Source organism: Capronia epimyces, assembly GCF_000585565.1.
Source record: "Capronia epimyces CBS 606.96 chromosome Unknown aczIQ-supercont1.3, whole genome shotgun sequence".
Taxonomy (NCBI): Eukaryota; Fungi; Ascomycota; class Eurotiomycetes; order Chaetothyriales; family Herpotrichiellaceae; genus Capronia; species Capronia epimyces.
The window spans coordinates 2,983,565-2,996,826 of NW_006912906.1; the positions used below are offsets into that span (position 1 = coordinate 2,983,565).

General features: G+C 54.4%; 5 protein-coding genes across 5 annotated transcripts; 4 read left to right on the forward strand and 1 right to left on the reverse strand.

The window, feature by feature from the left end:
• Positions 1–489: 489 nt before the first annotated feature.
• On the forward strand, positions 490–1,443 carry A1O3_04341 (gluconate 5-dehydrogenase; the record flags this gene model as incomplete). Its single annotated transcript, XM_007734471.1, has 2 exons — positions 490–608; positions 711–1,443. The coding sequence occupies 2 exons, from the start codon at positions 490–492 to the stop codon at positions 1,441–1,443; spliced, it is 852 nt and encodes a 283-aa protein (XP_007732661.1).
• An 88-nt stretch (positions 1,444–1,531) lies between these two features.
• On the reverse strand, positions 1,532–2,668 carry A1O3_04342 (uncharacterized protein; the record flags this gene model as incomplete). Its single annotated transcript, XM_007734472.1, has 1 exon — positions 1,532–2,668. One exon carries the CDS (start codon positions 2,666–2,668, stop codon positions 1,532–1,534), a length of 1,137 nt encoding a protein of 378 aa, XP_007732662.1.
• A 722-nt stretch (positions 2,669–3,390) lies between these two features.
• A1O3_04343 (uncharacterized protein) lies at positions 3,391–5,256 on the forward strand (the record flags this gene model as incomplete). The annotated part of the gene is made up of 1 exon (XM_007734473.1): positions 3,391–5,256. One exon carries the CDS (start codon positions 3,391–3,393, stop codon positions 5,254–5,256), a length of 1,866 nt encoding a protein of 621 aa, XP_007732663.1.
• A 741-nt stretch (positions 5,257–5,997) lies between these two features.
• On the forward strand, positions 5,998–6,630 carry A1O3_04344 (uncharacterized protein; the record flags this gene model as incomplete). The annotated part of the gene is made up of 1 exon (XM_007734474.1): positions 5,998–6,630. A coding segment is annotated over one exon (633 nt), but the record flags the coding sequence as incomplete, so codon positions are not given.
• Positions 6,631–9,280: 2,650 nt separating this feature from the next.
• A1O3_04345 (uncharacterized protein) lies at positions 9,281–10,227 on the forward strand (the record flags this gene model as incomplete). Its single annotated transcript, XM_007734475.1, has 6 exons — positions 9,281–9,285; positions 9,340–9,799; positions 9,851–9,898; positions 9,950–9,982; positions 10,040–10,123; positions 10,186–10,227. 6 exons carry the CDS (start codon positions 9,281–9,283, stop codon positions 10,225–10,227), a joined length of 672 nt encoding a protein of 223 aa, XP_007732665.1.
• Between the last annotated feature and the right edge of the window lie 3,035 nt (positions 10,228–13,262).

Below are 13,262 nucleotides of genomic sequence, written 5' to 3' on the forward strand. Positions count from 1 at the left end.
ACATACCTGTCCACAATATCAGAGCAACACAGCTCCCAACAATGCAGCTGGCTGATGCAACGATCGATGTGGTGACCGAATGATGGAGCGAGAGTGCGATAGAGTGAGTGATTGATGGACCGGACTCGGCAGAGTTGCCCAGTTTGCCGCCCGGGTTGCACCCAGCTGCACCATTCCCCTTTCGGCTGTGCCTCGGCTTGTTCTCGTTCTCGTCTCGACTGCGTCTGCCATCAAGTTGGGCTCTCGGAATCCAAACCCAGTGGGCGGAATCTAGTATTCCGGACGTGTACAATACCTCCTACCTACTACTAGAAATGATCTCGGCTATATCGTGGGATTCTGACCTGAAGATCCCTTTGTCTACTCTCTAATTTGGCCTACACCATATACCACCATCTTGATATACGACCTCCTCGTCCGTACTCCGTACAGGTATTGGTAGACAGCCCAACTCGACCCCAGACAGACATCTGCAGTTCACAGAACACGATGAGCAGCGCCAAGCAGGAGGTCCAGTTGCAGGACTTCGAGACTATCTTCAAGCTCGATGGCAAGGTCGCAGTGGTGACCGGCGGCAGTCGTGGCCTCGGGCTCAACGCGGCGTCTGGGTAAGTGAGCGAAGGCGACCGGGCCTCCCCCTACCATCACCAGGACACTATATGTCATCTCTATGTAATATTTGGGATTGTCACTGACCCATGGATTTCTAGTCTCCTCCAAGCCGGCTGCTCAAAGGTCTACATCACCTCGCGGAAAGCCAAAGCGTGCGACGAAGCCGTGGCCGCCCTGAACGCCCTCCCCAACAAACGGCCCGGCGCAGTGGCCATTTCGGTGCCTGCGGACTCGTCCAAGATCTCCGAAATCGAGCGGTTGGTTGCAGAAGTGGCAAAGACGACGGATCATGTCGATATCCTGTTTGCAAATGCTGGTGCGACATGGGGCGCACCCTTCGAGACGCATCCTGAGAGCGCCTTCACCAAGGTGATGGACCTCAATGTCAAGAGCGTCTACTACACCGTGCAGAAGTTTGAACCTCTTCTAAAGAAGAAGGCCCCCATATCCGACCCGAGCAAAGTCATCGTGACCGGAAGCGTTGCTGGCCTCGTTATCGGAACACTGGGGGAGAATGCCACCTTTGCGTATTCAGCGTCAAAGGCCGCCGTCATTCATCTGGCCAAGAACCTTGCGGTGGAGTTGGGCCCTCGTGGAATCATCGTCAATGCCATTGCGCCTGGCTTCTTTCCCACCAAAATGGCGTCAGGATTGGTGGAGTTGCAAGGTGGCCAGGCTGCTCTGGCCGCGGAAGTGCCAAACAGGAGACTCGGTCATCCTGAGGACATTGCCGGCCTGGTCGTCTTCTTGGCCAGCAGGGCTGCCTCCCATATCAACGGTGCTGTCATCGCGACCGACGGCGGTTCCCTTCTGTCGCGAGGGAGATTGTAAATCTAGACGGGCTCTCGACGAGTTAGATATATTGAATCTACGGGTGTTCAGAGTTTGCGCGGCTCACCGGCGCATTGGAGGCCATCTGTCAGATGTACACCCTCAAAAACTCCACCAGTGCCATCATCGCCATGGCTTGACCGTATGGCATGCTGGTTCTTTCTATTTCCGTGTAATGCTTCAAGTCTCGTCCCATGGCGGTTCCAAAGCTGGTGTCCATGAGCTCTCCATCACCGCTGATCTTCTCAAATACCGCTTGGACGGCTTTGACCGCGGCGGCTGTATACTCTTTGGAGATATACCGCTTGCGAATGGACTTCAACAAGCCATATGCGAAGCCCGCAGTAGCAGAAGCCTCCGGGTAGCTTCCCTCCTCCTCCGCTACATCAAGCAGCGTTCGCCACATACCGTCAGGGGTCTGCAAGGAGCGTAAAGCGCGGCATTGTGCTTCCAACACCGACACCAGGTAGAGCCTGAGACCGTCGTCCGGTGGGAGATCCAACAGCTCGATGAAATCGGGAATGGCGATGGTCAGCCAGCTGTTCCCGCGAGCCCATCGGGCCCGGGCAAAATTGTGGCCCACTCCTCCGGGCGCCGTGTCGTCAAATTGCCAACCGTGGAAGAACAGCCCCGTCTGGGTATCGTAGAGATACTGGATATGTAGCAGGAACTGGCGTTTCGCCTCTTCAACATAGTGTGGGCGGTTCAACAACTTCCCGATCTTCGCCAGCGGCATGACCGTCATCATCAAGGTGTCGTCCCAAAGCTGGTTGTAGTTCTCATCCACATACGTGATGTGCTGCATGCCGCCAAAGGTAGTCCGGGGTAATTCGTACATGGCCCATTCGGCCCACGAGTCCAGCCATGAGAGATAGCTTTGCTCGCCCGTCTCCTCGTAGAGATATGCCAGAGTCAAAAACACCGCCATGGTGTTGATGTTCTTGGTGGTCCCCTCTGCCAACCGGGCGGTGAACCAGGCCCGAATGGTCTTGAGCGCGGAAGACGAGGACGTCCACGCATGGTATTGGTACAAGCCATAGAGCCCGATCCCGTGCGTCCATTCCCAGTCATTCCATCCCTTCGTATCAATGATTCGCCCGTCAGCGAGCTTCTGCAGGAACTGACCCGTCTCGTCTTTGATGTTGACGAGGTTGTGAATCAAGAGCTCGATCTTGTCCTCAACTGCGGAGGCTGTGAGGCCCCCTACCGTCAGCGGAGTCGGCATGTTCTCTGCCAACTCTTTGGTCCGTGCCTTGCAGACTGTCTTCAAAGTCTTGCAAGTTTCTATCCAAACACAGGGTTGACGAAAAGCTGTGAGCTCACGGACTCCAATGCTCCGTGCACCGAGATCCCCCGAAGTGCCGATCAAATGTAATCACCCACCATTTCTGGGGTAAAGGCCTTTGTAGTTTCTTCTCCGCGTGTGCGTGTGCGTGTTCGTAATCGTAACAGAAGGGGCCACGGAGGTCATTCGGCCGGTTCATCTTGACCCAAGGCTACATCTGCCCTTGTCCCGGTATGTGTTGAGGGCAGACGGGACGATCGTGCCCGGGCGTGTGGTCCTGGCCAGGGTGGTGGGGTGCGGCATGCAGGACGCAGGATGTCAAAGAAGCAAGGGTCATTGGGACTGAGATAGTGCCAATGACGCTGGATTTGAGATAGCAGACAGCTTTGGTATGTGGGAGGGGAGACCAGAGAGCCGCCTGAGAGCTGCCTGTCGCAGCTTCGTCACGTGAACTGGCTGGGGCGGGGTGGTTGCCCGGCGCAACACCTGCCGTTCTTCTGCAGTAAACAGTCGCTCCTTCCTTCTTCTGCTGAAATCCGCTGCACTGACTATCGCACCCGCACCCGACCCCAGAGCTCCAACTTGAAGACTGCCTGTGCTTTGCGCAAGTACCACTTCACATCAGCTCCATTCACGCACCGCACTGGGCACCTACCTGCTCAATGTCACGACCTTCGCCATCGTCCTTTCCTCCCGCCGTGGAAGTAGAAGCCTTTCCTTTCGAGCATTCTTCTCCGCTTTCCCTACGGCAGCAGCCATGTTCTTCTCCACCCGCTCCACCTGCGGCCAACCTTGCGCAAACTCACGACTACAACTGCTCTGGTTCAGTCTACGACGGGAGTGGCTCGGGAGCAGAATCTGAAGATCAGTTGCCGGAGGAGGACGAGGAAGAGGAGCAGGAACAAGAGGAGGATCTACTGGATACCGAGCGCCGCATCTCGGGTTGTTCATCAATCTCGTCATTTCCTGCCTCAGTGTCCCAGCCCCTTCCTCCAAGACAAGGGCAGTATGGAAGCCCAAGAACACCGACCAAGCATGCCTTGGGTGGGACACCCTTGTTTGAGAAACCCGCTCCCAGCAGGGGAGTGCCTTATCCCAGTGTTTCGCCGACGAGTTCGAGAAAGTACAATTCACCGTTTCGCCACCCCAGCAGTGTCAAGGCATTGCAGATGAGGGACGAAGTAATAAGCGACACCCAGAGTGTTTTGAGGCACCGCACGAACAGCGGCTCACAAAGATCATCGTACAGCCACAGGACTTCTTACTCTCCTCATGCGTCCTCCAACAAACGATTCACCAAGTCGAGTCAAGGGTCGCCGAAACCCAACAGCAATCTGAGAACTGAGTTCCCACTAGTGCTCCTTCATTGCACACTCTTACCACCCTCCCTCCTCCTGCGGTCAACGGCTCAGGATGACGCCTTGATAGCCGAATTACTGCCTGAGGAGTTCAGGGAGCGATGGGTTGCTCTACAAGATAAACTGGTGGGAGATGTTGAGATTCAAACAAGAGGGATCCTGATAGCTCACCCAAAAGAGGACTATGAGCTTCTCGAAGAACGACTGCTGGAAAGCCTCGATCTCGAAACCCCACGAATTCGGCACAACCACTACTTCCAAGCAGACGCCACTGGCAATGACAGCGGCTTCGAGAGCGGCAGCCTCACCGGAGACGAAACCGATCAGGAGTGTCCACATAACGTCAAGTGTCCCGACTGTGGGCGGCGCGTAGCCACTGGTGAGATCAGTCGCAAATGGGAAATCAAGGTCTTTGCAGCAAACGGCCTCATGCGAGCAGGCGCATGGGCCGCAGCATGGCACGAAATGGAAAAGGTCGACGTGGAAGTCAAGGTTTGGCTACCGGAGAAGTTGCAACGAGAACTTGAGGCCAAGCTCGCGCTCATCGAGACCTCGTCACCCGAAGTCGCCCCCGCGGGCGCTTCACCGCTGCTTCAGAGCCAGAACACCCAGATATCTCGTGAGCGTGAGATCTACGGGAAGTCCGGCAGGCAAGATAGTCCGTCTGAGCCGGATGAGTTTTACGACTTGAGGAGACCCGACATACTGGCCGGTACAGCCCCAAGCTTTGCACCCACCGAACCTGACTTGAACATGCCATACTTGGGGCTTGCCAGAGACTTTGCGCACGAGCGCAAGGGCCTGTTTGTTGCCGTGCTGAGTCTGATGGTCTTATTATTCGCCTGGGCCGGTCGACAGTCTGCTGAAAATCAAACTCACTCCCCGCCCGCCTTTCCTTCAGCTCCATTTACAGAAGTGTCCACCACCACAGTGACTACAACAAGCATTGCAATCTCAACAGCCACAGTCACTGCAACACTCAACATGGAGACACCATGTTCATCTCTTTCAGAAGCTGCAATCATGTCGACAAGTGTTCCCAGTACAAGCAACAGCCAGACACCCATGCAAATGGTTTCCCAAGGCTCAGTAGAAGCCTCGGTCCAAAATAGGATGGCCCCAGGGATACGATCGACACCACTTTTACTTCTGGACCCTGGTTCGAGCTGAGCATGCGATTAACTGTCAACGGTTTTGAATATATGTGAAGCAACATTCCACAGCTTCGGAGTCAGTCCAATTACGATGGGTAAATAGCGAACTAGTAGATATGGATCAACGACGAGGATTGACATGCGCGGTCTGGAATACGAGTATGGCAGGAAACATGCAATCATGCGGTCATCTCAAGACAAGGTTCATCGCTATATGGAGGCAACTATGAATGCTATTAGTGTTGGTGCGGCTGAGAGCTGAACCGAATCAGGAACATGTTCGCTCCAGGGTGCTATCAAATACGAGGCGCCATTGGTTGGCGTCAACATCTTCTCACGGACTTCTCTTCAGCCAGCCATCTATCTGCCATCTCGACAACACCACGGAGGCCCTGTCAAGCCTCATGTGAGCGCTTCTGCCTCAAACGTGGTCCAATCTTGTCCAGACGCCAGACTAATGTGTGGCTGGACGTTCGAACACGGTCGACAAGATCAATATATGTATACTGTCTCGTCTCCAGCCGCGGCCGTAGTGCAACCGGACCCGATACCAATGGTTCTGCACATGACGCCCTGAGTCATTTGGTTCTTTGGCATATCAGTTCTTAAGCATTGACTCTCTTACCTTCGCGCCAAGGAGAACTTTTTCAGTAGTAGCTACAACATCTCTCACAACGTTTCATGTCCTAGCAGTGGTTGCCAATAGAACCCATTGGGTCTGCTGTTCGATTGGTTGGCCAAGTCAGTGATGTTAGGAGCTATGGGATTTCTTGACCTTCCTCTCGAGATCAGGCTGGGAATTTATGCCATGGTCTTTGGCCATGGCAAGGCGATGGTAGAAGCCAATACTGAGGACGACAGTCCCTGCTTGCTCCCCAGGGACAGCATTTTTCGGAATCATAGCCAGAGATCTGCTCAGCTCCTGAGAGTCAATCGGACCCTCCTCTTGGAAGCTCGGCCGGTGCTATATGCGAACACCATCTTCCATGTCTTGACTCATTCCTCTGCAGGAAAATTGCCCAGGAGGATCAGTGACGGCCATCCATGTGCGCCGTTCGTGAAGCGCTTGATCTGGCAACTTGATTGCGATATCCTGAGCTCTTTCGATCCCGAAGATGTTCGACTGGATCTGGTAGAGGCTATTGGATGGATCAGTCTCGACATTCGATGCCGAGCGGACACGTGGCGGAATTCGTTCTTGGGTGAGTGGTGCGACCGTGAAGCATTTGTCAGAGGACGAGATCAAGTCATCACCTATGCCCACACATGGCAAAAGGCAATGGGCCGCAGCAACAGCGCCCAAGTGGCCATGATCGAGGATCGGAGTCAGCTTGGACAAGGGCAAGTTCGTTTGAGCCTGGATAGGACCAGCTCCGTTCTGGAGCAGAAGGGACTCTCATGAACGCTATCTTCCATCACTGTTGGCCGTGCTGAGGAGAGAAATCAGTTAGCCCAGTCTACGGGAGATCGTTCCAGAAGGTTGCATCTCATGATCGCGCAGACAGACGAAACTCGCCGGGAGGGATGATTCTGCGGCTGAGAGTGAACAGTGAACCATTTCCTTCGGGGTCTAGAGATATCAGAGACGAGGAACATGCCCACGTCGGTACGGAGGACGGAGGACGGAAGACGGAGTACTTGCTGGAGAGCACATGAGGGTACCACAAGGTCACAGGTACTCGGTGACCTAAGTGACGCACAGAGAAAGAGAACCAGGATCTAATTTTCACACCCGACTCCACCTTTCGACCTTTCGACCTTTCTCACCCTGGTCTCTCAGTCCTCATGGCGTGCAAGTGATGAGCTTGGAGGGCTGAGGCATCATTGAACTACAGTATCGGTACTCCGAACTCCGTACACATTCTATCTACGGCGGTCACTTCCTACGTCACGGAGAGCTAGAGAGAGCTACCTACTACCTAGGTAGCAATCCTCCAGCTCTAGGCGCGGTTTAGGTACGGAGTGGCATGTACCAGACCCAAAGCGTGTCGATCTCCGCCACAACAGCACATAGCGTCGACCAAGTCACACAGAGGTTCCTACAAGTCGCTGTGACCCTGAGCTCTGACTCCTCATCCGTTTAGGGTTTACCAGGTATCCTTTGCGTAGGGGGCGGGGGTTACGGGTACGGGGTACGGGATACGGGGTACGGTGGTTGCTGTCGTATTCCTCACTTATTGGGACACGAGGCCTCTTAGCCTCTTAGCCTCTTAGCCTTACTGTAGCCCCCTGACGACAAGGGCTCCAAGCCTAAGGAAACGCCCGCCACGCTGCGAACATGGCGTATTCCCCTCGCCTACGACCGCTGTCATTGATGTCACAGTAACAGGGTCAGGGTCGTCCATAATGGCAATGGCAATGAATGGCATTCAAGGTGACAAGCTTCACGCATCCCGCAAAACGATCTTGTCCTGGATGTACGGAGTATTGTGTACACAGTATCCGTACCACGAGCGGCCAAAGCATGCTCGTTTGTCATGCACGCATCACCCGGCGCTTCATGGGCATCAAGTACACGCTACTTGAAAGCTACGGCTGGGTGACTTGACCGTTGCCAACTGTTCAGTATTGTACTTATTGAATATTAGTTCGATCTTAGGCGATCAGATGCCGGATTTGCACCTTCTAATTTCTTGCTGGCTCGCATGTTGGTGATGGTACGAGTACGGAGGACGGAGGACAGTACCGTGAGGCACCTCTTCCCCTTCGCCACGGACAACGGACACCCTTGTGCCTCTGCGTGGCCCTGGGATGCTGACAAGCGCTCGTCAGCTCCAGTTCCAGCTCCAGACTATGCTCGCACTACCCCGCAAAGTCTCCGGTACGGATACTGCTCTGGCTGCTCTGATGGACGGTCCCGGCCTGGTTGGCCTCCTCCACCACTACGTATGTACGAGTACCCAGCACCAGTATCTACCTGAGCTACCACCCACCACCCCAGCTTCTGACCATCTGACCATCTGACCACACTGTGCTGGTAACCAACCTAGCAACCTACCACACCAGCTACCTCCCACGCCAGCTACCTAGCCTGCTCGATACTCCTCGTGGCCCAACCGGGGCCCGTATCTGTCTGCGTCCCCCTCTTCCTCCACCTCCGCGATCCCTCGTCCGCCAGTACCACTGCTACGTCCACCTCCACCTCCACCTTTTCTGCCCCGAACCATGCTCTCACGGGTCATGACATGTGCCTTCGAAACTCTGTTCTTTGGTCTTCCATCGACCAAAAAGGTCGTCGCATGCAAAGCCCGTTCCGTTCTGGCACGATCACAATCACGATCACAACATCAATACGTGACCAGTACCGTTGTTTCTCGTCCATCTGCTTGCCGCCGTCTAGGGCGCCGGTGCCAGTTTCTGCATTAGTTGCCTGTTGAGGCCGCCCGCGTCGGCTGTCGAGATTGTTATTTCGGCTCGAACCCTCGATCTAATCTGTCTTCCTTTTCCTCCTGTTGCATATTGGACCAACTTGACTCGACCTATTAGCTCAGTCTCTTCTGAGCCCACTATCGGCCAGGGACCATACGAACTACAGTAATACATCGGATCAACAATCCCTTATTGGACTCGACTTGCTCTGCCACTTGCGCGCAACACGAGAACCAAAATAAAGAAGAGATTGAAAGGAAAGAAAGAAAAACAGAGGTCCTAAGAACCTGTGTTATCGTCGCACTGTACCTTCAACCTTGTCTGCCGGTTTTACTTCCCTCGCATTGTGGCATAATCGTGATTGGCTTCAACCTGCTGGTTTCACTCTTGCACGGTCACACCTGGATCCCGTACGCACGTCTATTCCTGGCCGCGCCCTGTCTGCTCTGCCCACGACTCTAGTAAGGTCTTCCACGCCGCGCCATACCAGCTGGTCCCTCACACCGTGTGACACGGACTTGCCTTGACCCTAATACCACGCCTGTCGCTCCTTGCGCCAGGCGCGCGTGTGGCTGGCTTACCCCAAGGGACCTTCCTGGACGATTGTTGACCATGCCGACGGCATAGTCGACTCACTTCAACCTCTTCTGACTACATACACTGTCGTCACCATGTCGTAAGTTCTCTCCTTATCCCAAGTGGTACATTCCAAACTGCACCGACAGACAAGCTGGGTCTTTCGCCTCGATTTACCCTTCCCCATCGTCGCCCTTCTCTACTTGCTGGCCTCGGGAATCGGGCCTGACACTGAAGCCATCAGATCTCCTCCGCCACCCAAGAAGCAAAAACAGTCCTTGACCACCGCGTCGTCCAATACACCCTCCAAGGACGCACCAGCGGGCCATGCACAGCTGGCACCCAAACAACCAAATGCAGAGCTCCTCCCACCACCCACTTCGACCCCCAATCCTCGCAAGCGGCGAGCATCACACAGTCCGAAGCTGAACACGCTTCCTCCAGGCACATCGTTACCAGCCGACTCGACTGCAACACCGGGGTCTATGCCGTCTCTGGTCGGAGAGGAATCGGGCAAGAAACGCGGGCGCACCAACACTCCCTGGTCACCCCAGGAGGAGCTGAGACTGAAGCAAATGCGAGATGCCGGTCATAGTTGGAGTGAGATCGCAAAAGTAGTTTGAATTTGACCATCCCCTGGAATAATTAATGCTCACATACGGCAGGCTTTCCCTGCCCGCACCGAAGGCAGTGTTAAGAAACACTGGTACAAGGTAAATTCTAGCTGGGGATGGAGCATCCAAGTGCTTGCTGATGCATGTTAGGATATGCACTACGCAGAGTTTGCCGAGGACGAGGTATGTCTGCATCGATTCATTCTGGCTTCCTGCCTGAATCCATATTGACCTCTACAGTCGGTGGCTCTTCGCGAAGCTATCAAAGAATACGAGGCAAACAAGTGGAAGGCCATTGGCCAGAAGTTGGGAAAGCCGGCCAAGGTCAGGTTCCCCTCGCCATCTTCTCTTTCAGATTCATTTCCACTGACGTTCCGAACGACCAGGCCTGCGAACAGTATGCCAGAGAACACTTCAAGAATGGTTGAAGCTGGGAGTCATGATTATGTACAACGACAGGAAGCGAGGCGTTGGGAGGTCACTCGAGTTGATGGAATAATGTCTTCAGTTGATCCGTTCGACCGCCGGGGATGGCCAAGGTGTCAAAGATCGCAGCAACGGACGGAACAACCGAGATTGTATCGCCGCGTCGACGTGCAGCTCACAGTCATAGCGACCGTAGACGAATAACGAATGGGCGGCGGCACTTTGCTCAACAACAGCAGCAGATCACTTGTCAAATAAAAAGTCTCCCTGCAGCGAGACACCGGCTGTCCTCTCGACCCCTTGGGCAGTGTGCCACGGACTGGAGAGACCAGACGATGGAAAACGGATTGTAGGTTGTCCACGGTCCCGTTTGGGGTGGTTCAAGCGTCTCAGAAATCTGTCAACCATGCGATGCGGCGGATGCCAATCACGAGGAGAGTTCCGGTTCGTGTTGCATCCTGGTGTTGTGTACTCCAGATTTCTCTGGTCACCCACCAAGTAGAGGGCTGTGCTATGTAGTAGCTGGTCCAAGTTCGACGGTGGCCGCGAGCCTGAGCATCTTTGAGAAACCCCGAGGGACACTGTGAGTCCCGCTCGGCCGGAAAAGCAGGTGACAATTCGAGGCTCGTGGGATTTAACAAACTGCCCAATGCCCACTATCATCAGGAATAGTCAGTCGGATTGCCTGGTATATTACAGCAGGACTGAAGGCGCAGCTTGAAGTCTGAAGAGATGCTTGGCAAACAAAGTGCCTACCGGATAAAATGTTATTCCGGACTCCGGGGTGCAGCTGCAGCTAGTCTCCGACTGTGTGTATCCCTGTGTCTTCTCCAGCTTCTTCTACCCACCCCAACCGTAATGATGCGGACAGGAAAAGAACTGCTGCATCCGATCACTTTTCCCTTCTCCATACCTGTCCGTTTGGTTAGGTTACCCTCCTGTCCGTTTGATCTCCTCCTCTGTCCTACTGATCCGCAGCCTCGCCCCGTGTCCCGAGTCCCGCGTTGCACAACCTCGTTTGAACAAGACTGAACGTACCACTCCACCGCCATTATTTGCACCACACAACGGTCACAAATGTCGACCATGTCTTCCACTCGGCTGTCCACAAGGGTCGGTCATCTGTTCCGGACGCAGTCCCGTTTCGAACCGCCAATGAGCGATGGCTGTGACTCGCAGAAAAAATGACATGGGGGAAGAGAAACCATGCTCTGCATGAACACCTGTTCGTCCGCTCCACCCAATGACCAGCCATCTACCAGCCCGTCTCCAATCGCCAGCGTTGTTGGGCACAGGAATGTATTGTACGGGATACTGTCCTCTGTAGCGCAATTTCTATCGCTCCAGGCCATTGGACTTGACATCGGCATCCCCCCTCCAAGGGCAACCGAAGGGTTCGATCTCTGGACCTCGATTTGACCAGCCCGCTGCTTAGGCAACCTCCAGCCATCGGACTCTACTCGACTTTTACCACTGCAAGGGAACACTTGGTCTCGTGCGGCATGCCAAAGTTTCTTGTCTACGCAGATCTGGGCTGGCTTTGATTGCTCTGCGAGCTTGTCTCTACTGTCACCCCTCACATCACAGCCAGTCTTCTCGTATCGCCCAGTCAACCCTCATCGCATTTTTCCTTGACTGACACCTGTCCATCTTCTGGTTGCTAAGCATGCACAAACCTCGACCAGCGCTGCCGCTGCCGTCCTCCCTTCGCTGACCATCTAGCGTTAACCACCAGAAAAACCTCACCACCGTCCTCCGTTCGGGGTCTTCTGTCTGGCCACAACAAGACCCGCGCGCCTGTCACTAACCGTACAAAATCCCCCGCTCCCTACAGCGTACAATCCTCACGCATGCGTTGTCAAGATACAACATGGAACCTCGTGGGATACAATGACTGGAGGAGCATAACAAACAACGCACATGTGCGGGATTGGAGCTGCATATTCACAGGGCTAAGGGCCTTTAGCACCCTGGACCTCCGAGCAACCTGGCCATCCACGTTATCCCGCCGGCACGCTGGGTCAGACCGCCTCCTAGCTACGTATACTGTCCGTTGCAGAGGCGGACTACCTCAGGGCCTGAGCCCTCCCTGCCACAGCCTCGATTGCAATTATTGGGATGGCTTCCTGGTCTCAGCAGAAGAGGTTGGGATAGTTCTCAGAGGGTTCCGTACCCCATGGAGCGTGTTTTGTCCTTGAATATCATTCTCATGCTACGCAACGGCCTGCATACCGGTGCGGCTGATGGGAAATTGCACCGAACTCGAACAGTGTTACCAACTGATTCTGTCTGTAATCATCACCCAGTTTGTCGAGCTCCCTCTGGCTATCTTCGCGAGGGCCGTGGCGATGGCTGGCGTTGCTGACTGTCCTGGCTACCGGCGATTCGCCTGTCCGCCACAATTCCTCTTCATTATATTCCAACGCTCTAATCGACTGGTTTAAGGTCAAGCACAGTCCCATTATTATTATGGGTTTGAGATACCTAACTGAATCCTCGTTGAGCCAGCTACCTGCTCTAATAATGTAGAGATGCGACTGGACGCTCTGGATGATTTCCGAACCACTACTTTGTCCAGTCGTCTTTGCGCTCTAGCTGAGATATGCACCGTCGACCATGTGGCATGTCGGGGCTTGTTCTCCGTTGGCCGACACCAATGGTTGCAGGCTTGCAGCATCCGGTGCTCGCCAATTCAATAGTTCCGCGAGGATGGACCTGCTCCTCGATTAGAGTATGACTACCACGGAGGCGCCATATTTCAGGCAGCATCATGTGCGCGCCCACGAAGAAATCAGCCCGTTAATCTGTGCCAATTTCATTCAAGTCGACATGGTAGAATCAAGAGATTCTGATGTGCCTTCTCTTAAGTGCATCTCGGCCGGCGAGGACGATCGCACTGCACTGGGCCGGCTGAGACCCTTGCTGAAAAGCTTCTTCTGGTTGACTTTGCATCTCTCGGCTGTCATGGGCACCAAGCGTGAGAGACGGAATTCAAGAACGTGGTTCACCGCTGTTCAGCGGAGACGATGGCGCCGAT